Source organism: Crocodylus siamensis, chromosome 4 (assembly GCF_052110815.1).
Source record: "Crocodylus siamensis isolate JL-2025a chromosome 4, ASM5211081v1, whole genome shotgun sequence".
Lineage (NCBI taxonomy): Eukaryota > Metazoa > Chordata > Crocodylia > Crocodylidae > Crocodylus > Crocodylus siamensis.
The window spans coordinates 90,107,950-90,133,460 of record NC_143398.1 but is presented as its reverse complement, the minus strand read 5'-3'; the positions used below and the strand labels follow the sequence as shown (position 1 = coordinate 90,133,460).

The 25,511-nt window shown below is 43.3% G+C and overlaps 1 protein-coding gene across 3 annotated transcripts in view; it reads right to left on the bottom strand.

The window, feature by feature from the left end:
- The window catches only part of ANKS1B (ankyrin repeat and sterile alpha motif domain containing 1B), an 845,363-nt gene that overhangs the window by 717,312 nt on the left and 102,540 nt on the right, over window positions 1-25,511 (bottom strand). For 2 of the 3 annotated variants that reach the window (XM_090042851.1, XM_090042852.1), the window contains exons 3-4: window positions 21,750-21,906; window positions 737-1,033 (exon numbers count right to left, since the gene is read on the bottom strand). In XM_090042851.1, coding sequence (XP_089898977.1) covers window positions 737-1,033; window positions 21,750-21,906 — 454 coding nt within the window. Of the gene's footprint in view, window positions 1-736; window positions 1,034-20,276; window positions 20,334-21,749; window positions 21,907-25,511 lie in introns of all 3 variants that reach the window. The other variant, XM_090042850.1, reaches the window with a different exon arrangement.

The following is a 25,511-nucleotide window of genomic DNA, read 5'->3' as shown; positions in this document are numbered from 1 at the left end:
TCATCAACAAAGAAGTTTTCAGAGGTTATAGAAGTAATAAGTTAAAAATTCAGATAAAGCTAACTTGGCAGTGTACCAAAATGCACAAGGAAGCGAACTCATTGATGGAGAAGATGGATAGTGTTGGTAAAATAAATAATAATGAACCACAGGGCAATCACAGTAGAAACCGAAGTTAAAAGAAATAAAAGGCTAACATCAAAACTGATTAGAAAAGTTAGGGCAATTTACAAGGCAATTCTAATTTTGTTATATAAATGGCAAACAGCATGCCATTACAAAACAGTGAATATTTTCCATTCCTCATTAAAACTAGGTAAGCTACCATATAATGATTTGAGGACAAACTACATTTAAAAAGTATAGTGAATAAACCATAGTGATACTGCATATAAAACTGGTTTAGGAAAAGTCAAAGCAGATGCAAAATGATAAAGATTACATAGGAATGAGTACAAATTGTATAGTGATGTTGGATAACATTCATCCCTCAGTATAGCACCATGATGATTTTCAGTGGAATACACTGTTTTCTATTCAAATCGTTGTCAGTGCAGATTTCTTGTTTTTCCCCTATTGATTTGCTGAAGGTGTAACAGAATCTATAAAGTATTTTCGAGAAATTTGTTGTATTTGTAGTTTCTCAAAAAATACCATACCTGTATCCTAAAAGAAGTAATAAGTAGCTGCATGTAAGATAGGACATAATAAAGGAGAAAGAAAATTGCACACTAACTTGGCAGCTGACATCCATTCCAGCCTCTAGAAGCACCTGTACAACAGCTTTGTGGCCATTACGTGCAGCAAGATGCAAAGGTGTATGTTTTCTAGTGTTGCAGCTCATCAAATTTGGATAGGCTTTGATGATCATCTTTACTACCCGTAGACGCCCATAAAGTGCTGCCAGATCCAAAGGAGTTTCTAATTTGTTGTTTCTTATTGTTGGGTCTGCTAGCTCTTCCAGTAGAACAGCAACTACTTCTGAATGTCCATACTGAGCTGCACAATGCAACGGTGTTTCGTTTTCATTGTTCTGTTAAAAAAGAAAATCTTAAGAAGTTCATGTATGTTAACTATGCATCAACAAACTGCATCTAAAAAATCATTGTGACTACAAAGTTTGCAATATGATGCACTTTGAAGTCTTAAAATGAATTTACTAATGTCTTACTAATAAAAGGAGAATGTCGAACTTTGTCTAACATGTCATTTTCAGACAATTCAGCTGTCCTCCCCCCCACCCCCCCATACCCTAACTTAATAGTCTATACTGCTAGAATCAGTGCATTTATAGAAAAGCAAACTTTGGTATCGTAATAAAGAAAGTACAGAGAAAAATTGTAAAAATGAAAAATGTTTTAGCATTACATTGCTTTGGCATATCACTATAAGCATTTGATAAAGCAGAAGTAGGCAACCTTTTCTACCTGCTTGCCAGAACAACCCACCCTGGGTCAGAAGCAGACAGGCTATTTGGAATACAGGGAGAGCACGCACAGCACAGCTAAAGTCCCTCATCACCAAATCCCATTGAAGCCTCCTGGCCATGGACAAATGGTATAAGCTGCTGACCCTTTTGCTAAAAACTAACTTGTCCACTTGCTAAAGACTAACAATTACTATTTGTGATATGACCTGTAGAAAGCAAAATGACCACTTTACATTTCAAAAATACACTATCCAGTATATTGTCTGTCTTTTCAGTGTTGCAAATTACTGTTTGTATGTGTGTCTCAAGTCATAGGAAACCTTTGTGTGCTGTGGAATGTTTGCCATTTTACAGCCTATTTTCCTACATCATTACCACATTTACATATGAAAATCTGAAATTTGTGCAAAAAATGGCCAATTCTATTAATCTACCTCAGGGATGTCAAACTCACTTGAGAACCCAGGCCAGATCTGAACTAAGGTGCTCCTAGTGGGCTGGATCCAACCTGGGGCATGAGGTTTACTGCAATGGCTACCATGGCAGTGGTATGGGGTCAGGTGGGGACAGAAGTTCAGGGCACACTAGGGGCAGTGACAGGAGAGGGCAGTGGTGGTCCTGGGTATGGTGGCAGCTAGAATAAGGACAGTGCAGGTTCCAGTGGAAGGAATAGTGTCCAGCAGTGGTTGAAGTCCAGGGCTAGACAGGGAGGGGGCAGAGACAGCAGGAGAGCAGTCTGGTAGCAGTGAGCCAAGCTCTCCACTGATGGCCATGTCCAACAGGGCCAAAGGGTTCAACTTCTGGTACCCTCCAGTAGCCCCATAGCTGGAGAGAGAGGCTCTGAGGGCCAAATCTAGTGCACAGCCCATGTTAGACACCCTGATCTACCTTATTTTTCAATGCCAGTAGTTTTATGAAAAAATAAATATCAAATAATATTCATATTTATATGACCACTTTAAAAAATGTGAGCTCAAAAAAATCTTGTAAAATTTCAGAAGATCAATCTAAATTTTTAAATGATATATAGCTACTCACTTTATCATTAATTATGAGGATGGGCTGAAAACTACCTCTGTTTAAATAAAAAATGCATGCCTGAATTTTTTACATAAGATATTAATAGAAAATTAGATTAAAACACTGGTTTTTATAAAAGAAATTCTGTAAACATGAATAAAACTTTATTTCTGCAACAAATACTATCATTTTTGCCAAACCCTGGCCCAGATCCTAGTCTACCTGAGATACCCAAGTTTACACAGTCCTTTGACCAAATAATATTCATGCTATTTCAGAATCCGAACAACAAGTAGAACCGTGGTCATACTATTAGGAAAAAGTATAGAAGAGAGGTACTTAACCTATGGCCCACAGGCCAGGTGTGGCCCACGAAGCCCATGTTAATGTCTAATTACCTGGAGCTCTGCATAGTCAGGTCTTATAAATGACAAGTCTTGTCACGGCTCATTATTTCCTATGCATCCCTTGGACCGTTTATAATTTTAAGGTTTGGGCCACTTGTAAAAAAATGTGAACACAACTAGTATAAAAATATTGTACAGGCATGCAGGGAAAAAATCAGAAAGCAGAAGGCATGATTTAAGAGGCAACTGCCAAGGGATGTAAAAGGCAATATAAAGGGATTCCACAAATATGTCAAAAGTAAGAGGAAGATCAAAGAAACCATTGCAGAAGACAATCTTGTTATACATGATGCAGACTAGAGGTTGAAGTATTTAATTCTTTTATTACTTCATTCTTTATAAATTAGGGGCAGCTGCCAGCTGAACAGCTTAGAACAGTGGCAGAACAGGTTAGGGATTACTTAAAGAAGCTAGATGCTTTCAAATTAGAAGATGTGCATGGGATATACCATAGGGTAGTGAAGAAATTGGCTGAGGTAATTTCAGGGCCATTGGTTATCCTCTTTGAGAACTTGTTGAAGTTGGATGAGGTCCAGAACCTCAAATAAAAGCAAATAAAGGACTGTCTTTAGAGAAGGAAGAGGATCCTAGGAATTACAGACCAGTTAGTGTGACCTCAGTAGCCTGATACAACACAGACCTAACACTGTAACCTGGCACAGGTAAAGCTTACGATCCATTGCAGCCGATGTCCTGCTTCAACAAAATGTTGTCAAGAGGTCCTGGATAGATGGCCACGCTACCTGCTTCAAAGGAAGGCAAAATCCCTGACTGTCCATATCAATCTGACCATGAGGTAAAAGATCTCCCTGACCCCAGCTATGATGACTGGTTTAACTCCAAGCAGAGGGGCAAGACCCTCTAGCCAGGAACCTCTGGCTTTGTTTCTAGCAGGAGAATTGGCACACCCCAGTTAAAGTCCCCAGCCTTAGCTGTAGCCAACAACCAATGCCTCTGGGGAGGCTTAAAAACATATAGCAGAAAAAAAGGGAGGAGGCAGGAGTAATCAACAAAGCCTAGAAGCATGGGAAATACTCACAGGACAAAATAGGTATAGCTACACCTAGATCATTCCTAACCAATGATGACTGTCCAGTCTCTTTCTGAACACTTCCAATGATAGACAGTCCACAACTTCCCTAGGCAGTCTATTCTACTGCTTCACTATTCTCACAGTGAAGAAGTTTTTTCTGGATATCCAATTTAAATTTACTTTGCTGCAACTTCAAGCCATTAGTCTGTGTCTTTCTCTACATAGCAGAAGACAAAAGGTGCTTTCCCTCTTCTTTATGGCGGCCCTTCAAGTATATGAAGACTGAGATTATGTCCCTTCTCGAGTGCCTTTTCTGCAAGCTGAACATACCTAGCTCCTTCAGCCTCTCCTCATATGACATCTGCATCTTGGTTGCCTGCCTCCAGACCCTCTAACTTCTCTGCATTCTTTTTAAATGTGGAGCCCAGAACCACACACAGTTCTCCAGATAAGGCCTAACCAGTGCTGAGTAGAGACACACTATAACTTCCCATGACTTGCACCTAATGCTTCTGCTGATGCAGCCCAAAAATCGCATTGACCTTTTGTGTAGTTGCATCACACTGCAGACGCATATTGAGTCTGTAGTCAACTAAGACTCCCAAGTCCTTCTCCATAGAGCTGCTGTCCAGCCAGGTGTCCCCCATTTTGTACTTGTATTTGTGATTATTTCTCCTGAGATGTAGCACCTTGCAGCTTTCTGCATTGAACTTCAGGCTGTTAACTCTAGCCCATCCTTCTAATCTGTTGAAATCCTTCTGAATTGTGATTACATCCTCCACATTCATAATCCTTCACAGTTTTGTATCGTCCACAAACTTGCTCAAGAAGCTTTCTATGCTAGCATCCAAATTATTAATAAGCATGTTGATCAACACCAGGCCCAGAACAAGACCCCTGTGGGACTTGCTAGAAACCTCGGGCCATTCTGACAGAGACCCATTAATAACCCGTTGCTTGTAGCTATTGAGCAAGTTATCTATCCATCCTGTAGTAGTTTTATCCAGGCCACAGTTCTCCTTTTTGTTTATGAGAAGGTCATGTGAGACCTTGTCAAAAGCCTTGCTGAAGTCCAGATACACTATATCCACAGCATTCTCTTCATCCATCCAAACAGTTACTTTGTCAAGGAAGTAGATCAGGTTTATTTGATACAGTTTGCTATTCATAAATCCCTGCTACCTGCTTGTGATCAGTCTTTAGTCCTCCAGATGCTTGCAAATGGCTTTCCGTAAGATATGTTCCAGTAAATGTTCAGGTATTGAGGTAAAGCTAAAGGTGAGTAGTTCCTCAGGTTCTCCTTCTCGGCTTTTTTAAGGAGGGGCCTTCTGGTACCAAGCCTGTCTCCCATGATTTTATGAAGATGATTACCAAGGACTCCAAGATCTCCCCTGCCAATTCCTTCAGGACCCTGAGATGAAGCTCATTCAGCACTGCTAATTTGAATTAATTCAGACCCAACAAAAGCTCTCTGACTGACTGTTTTATCTCCTACTTCAGCTTCCCACTTCCTTACCCAGATAATCCCTAGCTGTCTGGCACATTAACTTTTTTGTAAGACTGAGGCAAAGCTGTTGAGGAGCTCCACCTTCTTTGCATCTTTGGTTAGGCGTTCCCCCTGGTTTGTTAATAGAGGACCCACAGCTTACTTGGTCCTTTCCTGGCCAACATGCTTGTAGAACCTCTTCTTGTTGTCTTTAACCTCTTCTGCCAGGTGTAGCTCATTCTTTATCTCTGCCTTCCTGATTTTGTCCCTCCAGTTTCTTGCTATTTCCTTGGTGACCTGCCCATTCTTCTATTGTCTATATGCTTTCCTTTGCATTTGAGAAATTGCTTGGGCAGCCACACTGGTCTCTTGGCATTCTTCTTGTGTCTCCACTGTGTCAGGACAGTTTCTTGTTGATCTTCCAATACTGTGCCCTGCAGAAGTGTCCAGCCCTCCTGGCACCTTTACCACTCAATCTATCCTCCCCTGCTATCATTAGGGTTGCACAAAGTGGCAATTATTCACTGCAGATTCAGATTTGGCTAACTCGGGGGGCAGTGATTTGATTTGGTGATTTGAATCACTGTTCTGAATCGATTCAGCTGAATCTGATTTGGAGAGGCCCCATCCCCTGCCTACTCGCCCAGCACTGTCAATGGCTGCCCCACCCAGCCCCCATGTCCCAGCTCTTAAAAAAAAAAAACAAAAAACAAAAAACAAAAAAAAAATCCCTGCACTCACCAGCTGCTACCAGGCGGGGAGGGGTGATCCCCACTGGCCCCCACTGCCCCACACTTGGTGCATGAGCCCCCATACTCCACCCACTCTCCCAGCCTCCTCCATGCTGCTCCATCCAGGCCCAGCATCCTGGGTCTTAAAAAAAAAAATGCCCCGCACTCACCAGTTGCTCCCAAGTGGGGGGAGCAATTCGCACTGACCCCCGGTGCCCCATGCTGCGTGCAGGGCTCTGCCATGAGCCCCATGAGCCCCCAGAAGCCCCAAGAGCCACTGCAGCAGCCAGTGACTGTGGGTCTTTTTTTAAGAATCAGGAGTTGGGTCTAGGCAAGGCAGCTATTAACAGGGCTGGGAGAGTGGGTGGGGGATATGGACATGTGGCAGAGCCTCCCATGCAGTAGGGGGCAGTAGGGATCACCTCCCACCTGGCAGCAGCTGGTGAGTGCAGGGCTTTTTTTTTTTTAATTAAATCATCAGGTTGCTGGGGCTAGGCAGGGCAGCCATTGATGGGGTGAGAGAGCAGGCGGGGGTCAGAAAAGCACTCAGAGGGGCTGGGGGAGCAGGCAGGGGATGGGGCCGAGTAGGGGTCCCCCCCATGTTCTCTTCCCCTATCCTCCAGCTCCCCCTCTGCCCCCTACTTACTGACACAGAGTCTAGGTCCAACTCCCTGCAGCAGCAAATGGGGACTGCCCAAACCGCCAAAGCTCTCCGAATCTTTTCTGAATCAATTCAGAGAGCTTCAAATCAATTCAGACCCTTTTATTGGTCTCGATTCAATTCATATTCAGAGATTCAGCTGCTGAAACAGGTTGAATCGCCTCTGAATCAAAACAGCACCCAAAGCTTCTCACACCCCTAGTTATCATGCCTATTAGCTACTTGAATCAGATGAAATCTACCCTTTGGGAATCTAGCATCCTAATTTTATTGACCTCATGCTTTCTTTGTCTCATAATCTGGAATTCAAGTGTATTATGATTGCTTCCTCCCTAGTTACCCATCACCTTCACATCCTCCACCAGTTCTTTCCTGTTACACAAGATCCAAGAGAGATGGTCCCTTAGTTGTATACTACACTTTCTGGAAGACAAAATTGTGCTCCACACAGGTTTCAAACTACCTTGACATTTTATGTTTGTCTATATTATTCTTCCAGCGGGTATTTGGAAAATTGAAGTTTCCTATCAGTACCATCCCATACATAGCTTTTGCATAAAACTGTCACCTGCTTAAAGAGTGCTTCATCTATCTCCTCTTCCTGATTAGGTAGCCTATAATAAAACCCGACCATTATATCAGTGCATCATCTTTTACCTTTCATCTTCACCCAAAGGCATTCTGTGTTGCCATCTTCCTGAACTGGAGAATAAGTGTGTATGTTTTTGACGTACAAAGCAATACCACTGCCTTTTCTCCCAACCCTGCCCTTCTGAAACAGAGTATAACCTTCAGTATTCACATTTCAGTAACAAGACCTGTCCCACCAGGTCTCAGTGATACTAATCAGATTGCAGTTTTCACAGGCTGCAGCTTCCAACTCATCTAGTTTATTTCCCATAAATTTTGCATTTGTATACATGCATTGTATGTTTTTACATTTTGACATCCTCACTTCCTTTTGTCCCACTTGTTGCAGTTCTGTAGCTCTGTGGCCTTTTCCCAGAGTTCAATTGTTTAAGTCCTTTCCCTTCTGGACTGTAAGCTCTGTTGTTGGAAGGTTTTGATCACCATTCCCTGTGAAACCTAGTTTAAAGCCCTCATTACTAGATTGGCCAGATGATGCCCTAAGATGCTCTTCTCTGTTCTTGTCAAATGGATCCCATCTCTAGATAGAAGCTCTTTTCCCAAGAACATCCACCCATTGTCAAAGAAGCTGAAACCTTCATATCAATGCTACTGTGTCAGCCACGTGTTCACTTCCAGCTTACTATGGCCTCTGCCTGGACCCTTGTCTTCCATGGGAAGGTTCAATGAGAACACCATTTTGTGCTCAAAGCTCCTTAATCCTTCTGCCAAGAGCCACATATTCATCTCTGAACTGGACAATGTCATTCCTGGGGAATATCACTGGTGCATACATGGACAAGTAGGAAGGGGTAGTGGTCCAAAGGGTGAGCTTTGGTAGATTCTCTGTGATGTCCTGAATTCAGGCTCCAGAGAGGCAGCACACCTGTATACCAAACTGGTGCCTCTGTCCCCCACAGAAGGGAGTCACCAACCACTACCACTCTTCTCTTACTTCTTGGTGCACTGGTCCTGAAGCTCCTATCCTTAGGGCCTTGCACTTCTGCTCTCTATGCTGCTGCCTCCTCTGCCTCATGCCTGTATAAGTCTCTTCCTCTGCGTCTTCCTCAGCAGATCCACTACAGAGTGCCTGAACATGGTTGTTGAGTTCAATCCATTCCTCTTCAGTTCTGGAGCCCCTCCTTCTTTGAGTAAATACACGCTGCCACTTTACCTCATTGCTCTTTGGCCCCTCTTGTAACTCTTGTCCAAGTAATCTTACTGGTCCTAGATGCAATGCAGAAGGGATACCCATGCTTCCAATCTGTGAATCTTCCCCTCCAGGATAGACACCAGCTTACACTTGGCGCAGATGAAGTACTCCTGACCATCTGGTAGAAACATGAACATGGCACATGACATGCAGGTCACAACAGCAGATCCAGACTCCACGTATGCCTCCTTTGCTCCCTGGAGCACACCTGGACTAGAAGGATAAAAAAAAAACAGGTGGAGGGAGAAGGGGAAAAAGACACACTACAAGAACCTGCACACCAAGTACCCTCACCAGGGTCCTTGCCCATATCATCCAAATCAGACAAAAAACAACAAAGTTACAGATATTTCATTCATTCCCCATTATACCCTATGGCTGGGTCTCCAAGGTGGCTCCAAACCTTCAGAGCCGCTTCAGCCAGATCAAAGAAGAAACCTGGTCCAGAGCATCCGAAGCGGCAGGATCCGAAGCCAGATCAGATCGCTGCCGACTCGCACAGGCCTACTTGTTATGTCAATCCTTTAACACTTGTCCAGAATCCCATTTTATCACTTAACAAACTAGCACGAAGAAAAGTGTCTTCAAGGCAATCCCACACCTGAACTACTTATCCAAGAGCCAGAGTAATCAATGGTGGAGGTGGGGCTCCCAGGAATCAGTCCTGGGTCCAGTATTGTTTCATATCTTCATTAATGACTTGCACAATGGGATTGAGTGCATTCTTCAGAAATCTGTGCATGACACCAAGTTGAGTGGAGTTGCAGACACTCTGGAGCAGGTTGACAAAACTGGCCCAGGACCAGCCCAAGTGCCATATGAATGGTGTAGGGCCTGCCCTGCAGATTTGATTGGACCTATGGCACACCCTTCATCTGCACTAACATGCAGGATCCAGTTCCCACTGCACTTACTTTAGCTGCTCTGGGACTGTGCCACATGTGGAACCCCCTCTAGACAGATCAGGTAGTGAGCCACATGCAGCGCCCACACCAGGTAGTCTATCACAGATGCATGTATTGGAGTGCTGGACTGGCTGGAACAGGTGCTACAGTCATGAACCAGCCTGAACAGGCACTGGATCAGGCGTGGGGGAAGGGAAGACTTACATGGGCCCAATTCAGTCCTCAGAGCTGGCCCTGTGCCATTCATCTGACTTGTAGACTGTTCATTTGGTCCCCTGGCTTAGACTCCTGACTCACCTCAAACTCCAGCTTTGACTCCTGGCTCCCCATGGATTCAGTTTCTGGACTTCGCCTGATTCAACCAGGTGACCATACCTGACCACCCATGTCCCAGTCACTAATTAAATACAATTGCACCCTGCACAAGTCCCTGAAAAACCATTAATTTTGCAGTGTTCCACCATCATAGACTTAGGACTAGGCCACAAAAAACAGGCAGGAGAAGGCTGAAAATCTGCCCAACTTTTTATTCATGCTTTTTCTGGAATGTAAGCAGGATGGAATAGGATCATACTTAGACATCTATGTACCACTTAATGGCTAACCACTGGATGAGGATCTCTCTTTTGGAGGGCTAAAAGCTACCTGCATGCCACCTACGTGTCTTAGTAGAAGAAAAGTATCTATTTGCAAAAAATAAACTATTTTGAGATTAAAGATAAGCCACACAGATTTTGAATTTAAAAAAGAAAATCATGTATCACACTAAAGAAAATTCCAGTTGGAAAAGCCTATTATTAATTAAACTATTATTTTAACTATTTTATAAGTATATACATAAGTTTGTATATGCATATGTATGTGTGCACGTGTATATCCTGACTGAACAGGCATTTGTATATACTATGTTATAATTCTCAAAAGCATGGGGGAATTTAGGCTTTTGAAAAGCAGCAGGCAGGGGGAAGATGCTGTGGTTCACCCTCACATATAACATAACATTTTTCTCCAGTTAAAAATAAACTAAAAGATTTACTAATATGCTAAGGTTCAGCATTATATTATTCAGTTTAAAATCAAAGCAAAAATAAATGCAACTTTGTTGGAATGTGCACTAATTTTCTAGATTACTTTTAAAACACAATAAACTAGGCCAAAGTAGTCAACGATATTGTTGTATTATTCCTGTAGTCATGGCAGTTAAATATACATCTTTTTTAAGACTCATAAAACAAATTCTGTCCTTCTTTAGTACCTTGACAGAACATTCAACAATTTGCTGTCAGTCGCTGCCACATCTGAGTTAAAGTTCATACGAGTTCATATTACCACCCCTGAATTTATGTTTTTGGCTAGAACCATACATAGTATGAAGGGCTCTGAAATACAAAAGAGAGAGGATCTCTTGATTAACTGAACATTAAAACTATTACAAAGGAGAGGGTTATTAACACATGTGGAGTGAAGAGGGATTAATAGGCATCACATAGATTATGGTGAGCCATGAAGTCAATTGACTCCATCAGCACTGCCTGAATAGAAAAACCACTGCCACCGCTAGGCATTTAGTTTAAACTTTGGGTATATCAGGAATGAAGGGGTGGGGGGCAACTATGCCACCAAAGCCCAACCCACCTCGCTCCCCAGGATCCACCCCTGCTGAAAAGTCATTATCTAAACCTTAATCCTATACAGGCATACCTCGTTTTATTGCGCTTCGCAGATATTGCACTTTTACAAATTGAAGGTTTGTGGCAACCCTGCGTTGAGCAAGTCTATCAGCGCCATTTTCCATCGGCGCCATTCGGCTCAGATGATGGTTAGCATTTTTTAGCAATAAAGTATTTTTTAATTAAGGTATATACATTGTTTTTTAGACATAATGCTATTGCACACTTAATAGACTACAGTATAGTGTAAACATAACTGTTATATGCACTGGGAAAACAAAAAATGTGCATGACTCGCTTTATTGCGATATTCGCTTTATTGCAGTGGTCTGGAACCGAACCCGCAATATCTCCGAGGTATGCCTGTACTTCCCTCCCCTTCCCAAAATATAAATGGGTGGAGCCATTCATGGGTAAGAGAGAGATTAAGATTTTTAATTTTGAAAAGAAAGTTCTAATCCATTTGGGTAACCTCTAGAAAGTTAGTCTATCTAATTTGACTAACTAGCAATGTTTACCTGAAATAGCTCACCCTAGAAGCAAATATACGGGCTTTCACAGAGGTGAAGATGGTTCTCCTAAGAAAAGAAGAGGTAGGGTCTAGCAGAGTAGTTCTGATATGGGAATCTAAGGGGGGGATAAACTTCAAGAAAGTTTCAGCTGAAGTCTACGCTGTATTAAAATCCATATATGTGTTTTAAAAAGTTCAGTAACTGAGAGAGTTTAGACTGAGTGGCTGTTTCCAGACAAGCATGGCCATGAGGTATGTGACACTACAGACATGTCTGTGGCACCACATACCACACATTCAGCTATTCTCTGTGCTGCAAGCAAGCAGTGTTGGGGGGGTGAAGGGAGGGGGGTTGACCCCTGGATATTCAGGGTTAAAAAAAAAAAACATGCCAAAAAGAAACAGGAGTGGCGCATGCTGAGACAACTCACACTGCTCAACACCAGAGCCTGACCAGCTGGAGACGCACTCCCACTGCAGCCAGGCTCCAAGTGGCAGGATTGTTGTTGCTGCAGCCCCAAGAAGCCCCCAGAACCCCAGGTAAGACTGCTGTGGCCAGCACATTGCTGGCCTCAGCCTCCCCTACTCCACCCAGGGTTACAGCCAGTGAGGTTGGGGTTTGAAAATATGTTGGAAGGCATTCACGTCACTATAGATTAAAGTATCTCATCAGAAACAATAGAGAAATTGGCAGACTGAGATTAGGTATGAATAGACTGCTTTCTTGGTAACCATAAGACAACACAGACAGCTAGTATATGAATGACCTGGTATTTTATAAGAATATTCAGTTGCTAACTAACTGTGGCTTAAGTTGCAGACAGAAACTAAGACTGAGTGAATTTAATCAATTTTCATCTAGACAGTGTCAATGTAATGAACTATGATTGAAGTCCCACTATAACTACTGAGTTAATCCTATGGTGGAGAAAGAAGAACAAGGACAAGAAAATCCAAAAATGATGAAAGAAAAATAAAGTAGTTAGGGACTACAACACACGGAAAAGAAACACAAAGTTAAAAAAAAAAAAGGGGGAGGAGGGAAAAAGAAAAAGAATTAACTTGCCTATCCAAAATAAATCTTAAAACAAGCAGTCATTCCTTAGATCCACATTACCTACTTTAGAAACCCGGAAGGTAGCCTGTGACATCTTTTTGTAATCATATTTTGGATTATTTGTTAGAATCATCTTTTTAATGTACAGCTACTATATAGCGGCATGTTCACACACACTTTTGATTAGACATGGAACAGTATATAGCTGCTAAAGAATAACATGACCACAGGCACTAGATTAGGTCTTCTGTTCTACTTATTAGATGGCATTGAAACATTATAAAAAGACAGACTTACAAATGGAACATATTATATAGATATTGTTTATAGCTTGCCAGTGGGATAGCTGAAAGGTTCAGAGAAGATATAGGAAATTATGCTTTTCATGAGTATTATATAGGTCCTTACAAAACTTACCCACTAATAAATAGTGTGGGTAAATTTACAAGTTTCACTGAACAATTTTACAGCTCCCTCTCTGTGCCAAGATTAGAAAGTTCTTAAAGTGCATGCAAGTGAGAGATGTACTGGCAATGATGACTATCAGTTGGAGCTGTTTACAGAACTTTCCAAGAATATTTTAATTCTTTATTACCTAAATTGTTTGACAAGGATCTTGGAAAGGCATACTTCACTATTCATTTGAGCCATTTCTTACTTATAATAATCCCAAAGTCAGGAGGGCAAGAGCTTTTTATGACAAGAAATAATTCTTCCTCCTCCTCTGTTACTGGACAAAAGTATTGACTGTAAGAAAGGACTGGGCAACGTAATAGTTCAAAAGAAATGTTTTCTCATATAGAGAAATTAATATACAATGAGATATTGTCAACCAAAGGATGAAAGTAAATCTGGAAGAATGAACACTAATTAAGCAGTTGGACAAGAATTTAGAGAAAACAGAAGCATGAAAAATTCACACACTAGACAGTGGGTAATCCTAGCTGAAACACACTTACCCCCATCCATTATAACAAATTGGCAGTGTGCATTTAAAACACTTATCCTGCTACGAAGTTTTAATCCACTGGCAAAGTTAATCAGGTTGTCCTGACTCACTAAGACTGCCTCTACATGTTACAGGTACTGCACAATTAACTGATTACCTTAAGACCAGCTATATATGCAAAATAGCTATCACATGATAAAAAGCTGCAATCAGCTATAAAGTTGGACCTTGAAAATGTGTACTAACTTTACAGTTGGTTGAAAGCCAGCTTTAATTTGCAGGGTCTCCCTGTGGCTGGGAGCCCCATTACCTGACAGGAATCCCATCTGAAGGTGTGCACCCAGCCCAGCAAGAAACTCCTGAGCCTTGGGGAACATGTCTGCCATGATCCCCAAGGCTTGGAGGTGCCGAAAACTCCCAGCTCACATGGGGCTCAATCCCAGCTACACCTTTTGCAGCCAGGACCCAGAGTCCTGTAACTGACAGGGCTCCCAGTCTTGGCTGCACTTGAAGCCGGAGCCCCATCAGTTGTGGGGCTTTCAGTCCCAGCTGTGTGTGGCCCCTGCAGCTGGGAACCCCCTTAGGGGTTTCTTGTCATGCAGGCGGAGCCCAGAATTGGGACTGGGCTCCTCCTTCACTGACGAGAAGGCGCGGTTGGATCTATTGTGTGATTCCACAATGGCACCTCCTGCCATGAACATGTAGCATGGCAAAATGCGTGACTGTCTGGATCATGCATTCGATCCAATCACACCTTTACCTGCACGTGTAGAGCGGGCTTAAGATAAACAGTTAGTTACAGGATCTGGTTATAATGAGAATCGAAAATGTCTTTCTAGAGAGAGAGAAGAGTAAGGGCGTGGGTTGAGCAATCTGTTGTAGGAACCTGGCAAACAACCAAGACTAAGGAGAACTTTTCAAGTGGAACTTTGTTATTTTATTATAAATTTATTTGACAATAAAGATATGCCTTGGGAAAGGCTTGAACTTTTTACTTTTAGTATGCAGGCTTTTAGAATGTGTTTGCAAAGAAATTGCTTGCTAGGGCTGTGTGAAGCTGTGGGTGCTGATTTGATTTGGAGGAGATTCGGCCCTATTTGGTGGCCAAATCTCCAAAACCAAATTGCATCAGGGGACCAATAAAAAGGTCCAAACTGACTCGAAGCTCTCTGAATCTTTGGAAACCTGCCAGCCCCCAGCCCCCGCCCATTTCCCCAGCTCCAGCGACCCCTGCCCACTCCCCCCCCATGGCTGCAGTGCCTGGCCCCAGTATTTTTTTTTAAAAGGTCCTACTCACTGGGTGACCCCTGCAGACCCTGCTTGCCTCCTGGATCCCACCAAACCTCCCTAGACCCACCAACCTCCCTATGGATCCCACTTGTCCCCCAAACCTCCCTGCAGGCCTTGCTTGCATCTCCAATCCTGCCAAACCCTCCCAGACCTTACCAGCCTCCCCCCATAGGCCCTGCTAGCCCCTGAAGTTCCCCCAACCCCCACCCCACAGATCCTGCTTGCCCCCTCAATATTCCCAGCCCCCCTGCAAGCCCCACTTTCCCTCAACCCTCCCACAGACCTCACTTCTCCTCAATCCCCCAAGCCTCTCTACAACTCCCCCTTCCCAATTTACCTTAGATCAGGTGGCCATTTCTTAACTCAATCTAACCTCCCAAATGTCTGTATGTACCATTTTGTCACCTAACCAGAAATTCATGGATGTTACTGAAGTAACACCAAGAGAAGCATGCATACTTATGCTTCATTTTGATGATTCAGGAGTCCCAAAGCCCCCAATAAATGTGTCAAGTCAGTTATTTACATGTTATTACAGAAATAAGAAAGTACAGGGCTCCTCTTCCTTGCCTCTTACAAAATTTCCCAGCAGACACTAAAGAAATATAAATCAGGTAAGTTGCTTTTTATGAAAATTACTGTCTGATGCAGTGAAGCATGCCACAGTAAATTAAATGTATAAAATTCTGGAAAGCCTGTGCTGCAGACATAAGGACAGAGGCAGCTACAAAATATCAAAAGAGTATCTAAAAACATAACTGGCAGTTCTGTTTTTTTCCACCACATTATTTCTTTACATTTCTTAATGTTCATATTCTGTCTATATATAAAATCACCATTTAAAACCAGGAAATCATTCTCTTGATCATTCAGCCATTTGTACCCGGTTATGTTCTCATCCATTTCTTGCACTCTTACATTTACATATTGAACATTTTGCTGGCTGTCCTTCAGCATGTGTTAACTTTTGGTCTATAAATATATGTTAGGGCTTCTCGATGTGCATACATATTGTGTTGAATATTATTAATAGTATAGCTGCCACAAGAAAATTTTTACTAGAAGGGATTATATAAATGTGTTCATCTGAACTTATTGACATCTTATCTATTTATAGTATATATAGTTTTAGTTCTATTATTAATTTCTTTTATGAATAAATCCTGATCTCTCATAGTCTAATCAAACTGTGGCTATGTTATAGTTTATACATTTTCATCAATACAGTTGAAACACATCTGTTGTACAGGTCCACCACACTTAGTTGTTGCAACTTATCTATATCAAGTTAGCAAAAACATTTATTTAAGATATGCTTTTGTTAATCCTAAATATATATTATTTGACCTACAATAATCAGCCTATATAGATTTGGGAGTTGTCTATATTCCAACCCCTCCATGTTTCTCATTCAATTGTTGGCTTCTTTCTGGGTTTGAAACAAAGTTTTACATAACAGGAACAGTAGGGGGCATTCAGAGCTTAAAATGTTGGATATTGTCTTATGATATTTGAAGAGTGTATTTTAAATCTGTAATGTACTGTTTAGCTTATTTGAAATGCCACATACAAAGTCCACCTATTCATGTGTTTCTGTACATAATATTATTAGATATAATAGGCTTTTTGCATGTACTGGTTGTCCTTGGATGTTTGCCCTGTTCAATATTATTTCCTTTTAGTTAAGTTTTTGGAAGCATTTATTTTATATGACGCTACCATAACATATGTGACAAGAAGGGATATGTATGAAATGCATTTTAACAGATTTTTTAACAATGAGGACTTATCACCTAAAACTCAGAATGGAAAATATTTATTCAAGCTATGCAAAGACATTTGACATGGGGTATGATTAGTGGCAGGCAGAATTCCTATCAAGCAAGGAAAGAATGAGGATCTATGGCAAATTGTTACTTCAGTAACACAGCACCACCTATTTCAAGCATCTGCTTTTGCATGTGTCTTAGCCTTTATCAACAGTGGGCACGCTGACACATCGCCCTATGTCACAGTAGCGACACACTACATCACTGTATGGCATGCTACAGTGATGTAGCGATCATGAGAGTTTACATGTGACCAGCAGCTACCTCACCATAGTGGCACACTCCACTGTTTTAGTGCACTGCTACGGCGAAGCATCCATTAAAAACTAACCATGAGTCACGTGCACGGTGCAGTACAGGCTATTACTGTGCCATGCTTTAATACTTCCAAAAAGAAGTACCAGAGCCGACCCTAAGAGTATGTGGGACCCAGGGCATATCAGGCTGTGTGGTGGGGGGAAGGTGGGGTGGCGAGCAGCCAGATCACAGAGTGGAGTGGGGGCCGGTGGCCACTTGAAACAGTGCTGTACAGGCCACAGCAGCCAGCAGGACCTGTACAGCACTGTCCATGGGGCCCAGGGAGGATTTGCCCCTCCCCCCGGCAAGGGATGGCTCTGGGAAGTACTATAGCACGGTGCCATAGAATTCCCCTTGATGTTATGGGACTATTCACCAAAAGTAGGGCAAGGCACCAGTGCGTTCTAGCCTTAAACAATTATGCCACATGATACCCAGAGGCAAACCCAGTCAAAACAGCCACTGCACCTTGGATCGCGGAACAGTTGTTAAAGTGGATTTCCCATTTTGGCACACCCAGGGAAATCATTACAGACCAAGGTATGAACTTTATGTAAGAGGTGTTAAAGGCTGTATGTTATGTGCTAGGCATTAAGCATCTGCAAACATTGGTTTACCACCCCAAAAAAATGGCCTGGTTGAATGCCTAAATGGCACAATTAAACACATATTGTGATGGAGCATCCAGAAAGAGCCCAAGAAATGGGACCTGCTCTTAGTGTCACTTATGTTTGCTCTCAGGGACACACCCCAGGAGTCAACCCAGTTTGCACCCTTCAAATTGATATTTGGCCACACGCCCAGAAGCTTACTGCAAGTAGTCAGGGAAGAGTGGGAAAAGCCGGGGCATAAATGAGTTGGGGTCCAACAATATAGGCAGGAGATAATGGAATGCCTTATGCAGCCCCGGCAGCTAGCTTAGGCGAATATAGAGAGAGCACAGCAATGGCAGAAAGCCAGTTACAATCGGAGGGCATGAGAGAGAGAGTTTCAGCCTGGGGATAAAGTGTTGGTTCAACTTCCCTCTTTCGTAAATAAACTATTAACTAAGTGGCAAGGGCCTTTTGAGAAGACAAGGAGGGCTGGAGCCGTAGATTATGAAGTACACCATCCGGGATACATAAGGGAACACCAGATCTACCATGTAAACCAATTAAAGGCTTGGAGAGAGCTAGAGGGATGGCTGCTGAGTCCTGAAGAGGTAAGTGAAGATCTAGGCCCTGAGATATGAGGATACATGCTAAGGGGCAAGATAGAGATAGGAGGCAGCCTCACAGATGAGCAGCAAAACGAGCAGGGATGGATCATCGTCAAATTTGGTGATGTATTCAGTGAGATACCAGGAAAGGCTAGGGGCGTGGTACACTAAATAAATACACCAAAAGGGGTGGTCATAAGGGAAAAGTGGAGACCAGTTCCCAACAACCTACAAACAAGGGTAGATGAGGAGATACAGAAAATGCTTAGACAAGGGGTGACAGTACCATTCCAGAGCCCCTGGAGACACCCACTGGTGGTCGTCCCAAAATCCGATGGGTCGCTAAGGATCTGCATGGATTTCGGGGGACTTAATGTGGTAGCGCATTTATATGCCTTCCCCATGGCCCACATAGAAGAACTACTGGAATGGATAGGTCAGGCAAAGTACATCTCTACCCTGGACCTTTCCAAGGGCTACTGGCAGATCCCCATGGCAGGAAAAGACCAGTAAAAATGGATTTCGGTACTCCATGGGGACTATGTCAATTTACACAGATGCCATTCAGCTTTCATAGCGTGGCAGCCTCCTTTCAAAGGCTGATAGATAACATCCCAGTTCCACATACAAGGTACACAGTGGCATACATTGACAATATTGTAATTTATTCTCAGTCATGGCCTGAACATGGCAACATGTGGAAGCAGTATTATGAGAACTGCACCAATTTAATATGACCACAAATCCTAAAAAGTATGCATTGGGAATGCAAGAGACCAAGTATCTTGGGTTGTGTGTGGGACAGGGTCTCATACGCCCACTGATGAGTAGAGACCATAGAGAAATATAAACCTCCACAAACAAACAAATAATGTGCTCCTTTCTGGGTTTGGCCACCTATTATTGAAGGTTTATACCAGGCTTTGCAGAGTTGGCTGCACCCTTGACAGACTCCATAAGGGGTAAAGTGCAGGGTGTGATAAGATGGATGCCCCTAATTGAGGAGGCCTTTAGGAACATCAAGATGGCCTTGTGTAGTGGGGTGCTCCTGAGGACCCCTGACTTTCTAAGCCTTTTATCCTACAGACAGATATGTCTGAAATGGCTGTGGGGGCATAACAGACCATGCGCCTTTGCAATGGTTGCATAACTCTAAGTGTGATAATGAGCACATAATGCATTGGGCGCTAACTCTGAAGCCTTTTAAATTCCCTGTTGGGTACAATCCAGGGACAACAAAGTTGCTGATTTCTTGTCCCAGTGCAGTGAATCAGCAGCAAGGCCAAAGGAGCGGGAAGCATGGCATGAGCAGGAAACAGAGAAAGCATGCTCAGAAGAGGGCACACTCAAGACGCCACAAGGCAACTTAAAAGGGGAGATATGTGGTGGGGAGGAGGGAACGGCTGAGCCATGGGGACCCTGCGGCAACAGCAAGAGCCCCACACCACAGAGCTAGCCGGTGGCACCTTGGCATGCTGAGCTGCAGGAGCATGGTGGCAGCAGGAGTGCCATGCTGCAGGCACTGCCAGTGACCTAGCAACACACTGAGCCAGGGGAATGGGGCAACATGGGCGGGATTGCCATACTGAAAACCCCGTTGGTGGCAACGCAGCCCGCTGAGCCTCAAGAGCATGGCGGTGGTGGCAGGTTTGCCATGCCACAAGATCTGCCGGCAACACCACAACATCCCACGCCACAGCCAACAGGAGACAGGGAGAATAAAAAAAGCCGGGGCCAGCATGGACGCACTTTGTAAGAGCGTGCCTGCACCAATTCGCTAACAGGGGCAGCAGGGCAGATATAAAAGCCCCGTGCTCCAGTCCAACAGGGGGACCAGAAGAAAGTCCCCTGCAGCTGAGGGAAGGCTGTGGCTGAGGCAGAGATCACAAGGGAGATGGCTGGTGGCAGCCTCTGAGTAGGGAGCTGACCCCATGTACTGACTCAGTGGAGTCAGTGCACTTACCTGGAGAGAAGACATGGAAGTCTGGCTGTGGACAGTGGAGAAAGGACAGCAGCGGACCTACAAGACAGGATGAGAGCGACGACTGGTAACAACATTGCGTCTGTTCAAGACCAGAGTAATAACGGATTGGCACTAGGTGGGGTGCAGGGGAGGCAGAGTCCCAGGCTAACAAGCGGCCCTAGCAAGACACCACTGAGGGTAACAGTGATCCCCAAGACTAAAATTCCATCAAAGACATGGCAGACGAGAAGCATTAGTGGTCTGAGAAATTGGTGCCGGGGGCAAACTCTCAGCTCACAGGACTGCGGTTAGTTCTGGGTAGCTAGAAAAGCCTAAATGGGGAGCTCAGGACAGGCATGGGAAGTTACAGAGTCCTACATTTCTTAATTCCCCCAAAATGTTTTCTTGGAATCTAATACCATTAAACAGCTGTGGCAAAAGAACTTTTTCATTACTGAGGTGAATCTAAGTAGCTCATGGTCACTAGTACTATGTTTCCTCATGTACCTCACATTCTTCCCTAATAAGAAATAGATTAAAGTTGGAATCGCTGCTTTCTGGATCTAAAAGCTTTTAAGAAATTTTTTGCTAAATGTTTCACCATGAGTAGCTGCAACCTGTCCCCTTTCTGTCTGGCCACAAAGCCCACTAGTGAACCAATTATGAAACATGCAGGCCACAAAGGATCCGACATCAGTTGCATGGTTAGATATTAGCATAATTAATACATCCTGCCCCTCTTTGTTTTTCTATTGTGCTATCTATAAAATTTGTGTTGTCATTTTTAAGATCTTGCTATCTTGTATGCCATGCAATATCATCTAGTTATGGTGCCCATAAATATATGAATACTATTTTGTTTACGATATATGGTTTGCCCAACATTTCAACTAGAACAGGAAATATTGTGGCTTTATTGCACAAAAGGATTTTAAGGAAATAGAAGCTATACAGTAAGTTGCATATTGTATTTGACTATATCATCAGGGTGCTAAGGTAAGAGTATGCCTTTATTACAGGGGTGGGCAAAATGTGGCCTGGGGGCTGGATGCAGCCTGCCAGGCCATTTTATACAGCCCATGGGGGCCCCTAAAAAATTTAGAAAATTAATATTTATCTGCCTTGGGCTGCCTGTCATGCGGCCCTCGATGGCTTGCCAAAACTCAATCAGCGGCCCTCTGTCCAAAATAATTGCTCACCCCTGCTTTATCAGATCTCTGGAAACAAGCAACGTTTTCGTTTTCTTTATCTGAACATGCATAAATTGCCTTGCTGCCTAGGACCAATTTAGCAAAAAGTATTTCCTGCACATGCAATATGGAAGACTTTAAGAAGTCTGTAATACAAATTGCTAGAACTTTAAATGGCATGGAAAACAGACGTGTTTTTGCTGAATCTGGCTGTAAATGTCAGACCTAAGAATACTTACTTTTATTTTCTGATGACATAAACAAAGATTTTTAATCACTTCACCTGTTCATTCACTCTGGAGTGTGATGGCCCATGATGGATGAGAATCTTCACAATGTCTACATCTCCTCTCCAAGCAGCCAAATGCAGAGGAAAATAACCTTTGTTATCTGCCACATTAGTTGATGCTTCAAACTGAAGTAATTTGAGAACAATATCCCTGGAAGACAGGAAACAAAGCTAACATTCTAAAGCTTGCAAATGGATATTCATGGATAAGCATATTTTATTCATATTGCCAATATTTTCAGACTGAACAACAGAACTACGAAATCTTTCAGACATCATAATTCAAGTGAAATTCCCATAGAAATTAATATTAGTTTTGCCTAGTAGCAGAATACAGACTGCAAAATGTAACTAAAAATATTATTTACTTGTGTATTAACTTTGGTTCTTTATTTTAATGACTAGAAGGTTTATTTAACAACAGACACTGGTTTTCTGAATGCATTGTTTTTGAAGAGATATTGATGGATAGCTCTTAAGAGGAGAGTAGGGAAGAAAGTCAGTTTGGCTGTGCAGAAGTGGTTCATTTCAAACCTAGGGGTAAGGGAGCAGCAACTAGCAACGTGGGAGTGAATCCATCCCTGCTCCCAGCTCCACCCAACCCTGTCCACTTCCTCACCCTCCCAGCAGGCAGACACATAGAGAGAAGCAGCAGGGACTTAAGTCCCCAACACAGTTAAGAATTCTACCTCCTCCCCACTCCCGTGGCACCCCTCCTCTTCCTCTCTGCCAGCAGCATGTCCTCTCACTTCTCATTCACCCCCTCCCCACCCACCAATGTCACTGTCCTGAGCTGATGGGAGAATGAAGGAGACACCCCTGCCCCACTCCAGCCGTTCTCAGCAGGGACCAGCAGCAGAGGAAGAAGGGAGGATCCCAGTCCCCTGGGTGTTCCCTGCCAGCCCAGGAACAACTGTGGGGGGAGCAAACTCACTTGCTGCTATTGTGGCTACTTCCCTGCTGAGCCCAGCTGCTAAACCTCCAGGGCCCCTCTCCCCACAATGCTCTTAAAACCATAACTCCTCCAATTCATTTCTCAGCAGTGAAGGGCTCCACAGCTGCAGAGCTTTTGCAGCCAGACTCAGCAGGAGATAGCAATAGGTGGATTTGGCAGGCTGTATTCACTCCCAGGATGGCAAGAAACACCCAGGGGACCAAGCAGAGAGAAGGAACCTATACAGTGCCACCTCTGCTACCACTGTTCCAAGCTGAAGCAGGCAGGAGCAGCTCTATAGCCCTCCCCCTCATCTGGGGACGAGATCAGTGGAGGGACCAGCAGCAGTGGGAAAGCTGCTGTGGACAGAAGGGAAAGGGGGTAACAAGAGCAGGCAGATGGGATTTTTACTTGATTTGTGAACTTAAAAGCATCCATGCTGTTGCTGTTTGTGCAGTCAGAAGATGGGGGGTGCATCCATGCCACTGTACCACTTTTGGATTTATCCCTGGGTGTTGCTGTTGGTAAGTAACCCCTTTTTGATTCTTTATGCTAGCATATAGTCCCAGGATACTATGCAAAGATGGTCTACTTAGATATTTACTAACTTCCCTGGAAATCTTTTTTTTCCTCTGATTTTCAGATTCCTAAGAGCAATGAGAAAAAAAGCTATGTCATTATTTTTCACCTATATTTTGCTTCAGCTAGTATTTTTAAATTGTTATTTTAAACCTACATGAAAATGAAAGATTAATAGAAAGAGCTATATTGAGTCATTGCTTTTTAAGCATAATACCTATTGACCTCAACAGGAAGTTTTACTTAAAATTCAGTGGTATGGTATGAGCTCCAGTTAACAAACATATCAGAAAGTAAATCAGTTTTGTCTTACCTGTAAATGTGTCTTCGCATAACTTGACACTGTCAGGCCTGACATTAGCTAATAAATTAACCAGACTTGGGTCCAGTTGAGGTGGTTCTGTGCAAATTTCTGGACATTCAGACATTAGTTCTTTAAAGTACTGGTCTGGCACCAAAACTCCAGGAGTAGATTCAAAACAACCTTCCCGCCCCCACCCCCCACCAAAACCCCTACCAAAAATACCCCTATCCCTAACTTGCCCCTTAAAGGCACCAGTTCTTCTCAGTAAATATATTCCATAACTGTCAGTTTGGAAGGCTAATAAAAGTCATTTAGGCCAGAGTCCTGTTGCATTTTTGTCTTGACCAGCATCTTAGGATGGGCTCTACCCAGAGGCACAGCTGGGATACTCTGTGGCCTGAGTAGCTGTGTGATGGCTAGAGCAGTGCCAAGAGCAGCAGTGCTGACCGCAGTGGCATGATCAGCCACATCTAGTTGCAGGTATTCTTGCAACCCTGCCTTCTTTTAGTTACTGTACTGGCTTTACCTATCAATGACAAAACTGTGTAAAAAAAGTAAAAGCTAGAATATTTAGCCATACTAGTTTCTTTGTTTCACAAGGAAGACCAAATATATGACACCAGTTATGGCTGTTCTTCTACTGGCTTCTTGAGAAAGGGTACCTAGATTAAAAGATACATTCTAATCAGTGCTGCAAAGCAGAAGGGAGCAAAGAAGAGTTACAGTGGACAATAAGCTGAATATGAGCCAACTGTGTGCCTTTGTTTTGAATAAGGCTAATGGCATATTGGGCTGTCTTAGTAGAAGCGTTGCCAGCAAGTTGAAGAAAGTCGAAGAATTATTCCCCTCTATTCAGCACTGGTGAGGCCACATCTGGAGTACTGTGTCCATTTTTGGGCCCCCAATACACAGTCCAGTAGAGGGCAACAAAAATGATTAGGAAGCTGGCATACATGATAGGCCTGTGCAGAGCTTCAAATCATGATTTGGAGATGATTCAGATGATTCAGAGGCCAAATCTACAAATCCAGATTGAATCACGGGAAGCTTTAGGCTTTCCAAATCAATTCAGAGCTTTCAAATTGATTTGGACAACAATCAGAGATTTGGCCATAGGGTATAATGGGGAATCAATTAATTTTGTTGTCTTTTGGCTAATTCAGATGAAATTTGCAGGGATGGTAGCCCCAGCTGAGGCCACAAAGCCTGTCAAGTTTCAAGGAGATAGGTGCAGGAGTTTGGGGGAAACTGCACCTCAAGCTGCGGGCAAGCAAAACTCATGACACGGGTGACACTGTGTGTTTAGGCACAGCAGGGTGAAAGCTGCAGACCTGCTAGCCCCTGCTGCAGTCACAAAGCCTGCCAACTGTTAAAGAGGTAAGTATAGGGGGGTTCTGGAACCCTGCACCTCTAGCTGCTGACAGGCAAAACGCGTGACATGGGTGCTTGTGCATCTGTGTCTGTCTTGGAGCACAGGGTGGGGGGAACTAGTGCAGGCTTGGCTGCTAAGCTATTGTGTTACCAATCAATCATGATTCACTCAGAGACCAGCTCAATACACAGTAGCTAGCTACTAGTAACTACTAGATAATGAGTTAATGAGCAAGGATTAACACCTACAAAACCACAGACTAAGGAGAGGAAATAATCAATATAGACAATCAACTGCCCCAAGACAGAGACCCTCAGCTGCACAAGTACCCATGTCACGAGTTTTGTCTGTCAGCAGCTAGGGGTGCACCTATCTCCTTAACATCTGGCAGGCTTTGTGGCCTCACCATTGACCACTACCCTTGTAGTTTTGACCCCACCGTGGCTTAACACATACACGTCATGAGTTTTGCTTTCATGAATTTGGGGTGCAGTTTCCCCCAAACTCCTGTACCTATCTCCTTGAAACTTGGCAGGCTTCATGCTCTCAGCAGAGGCTACCTTCCCT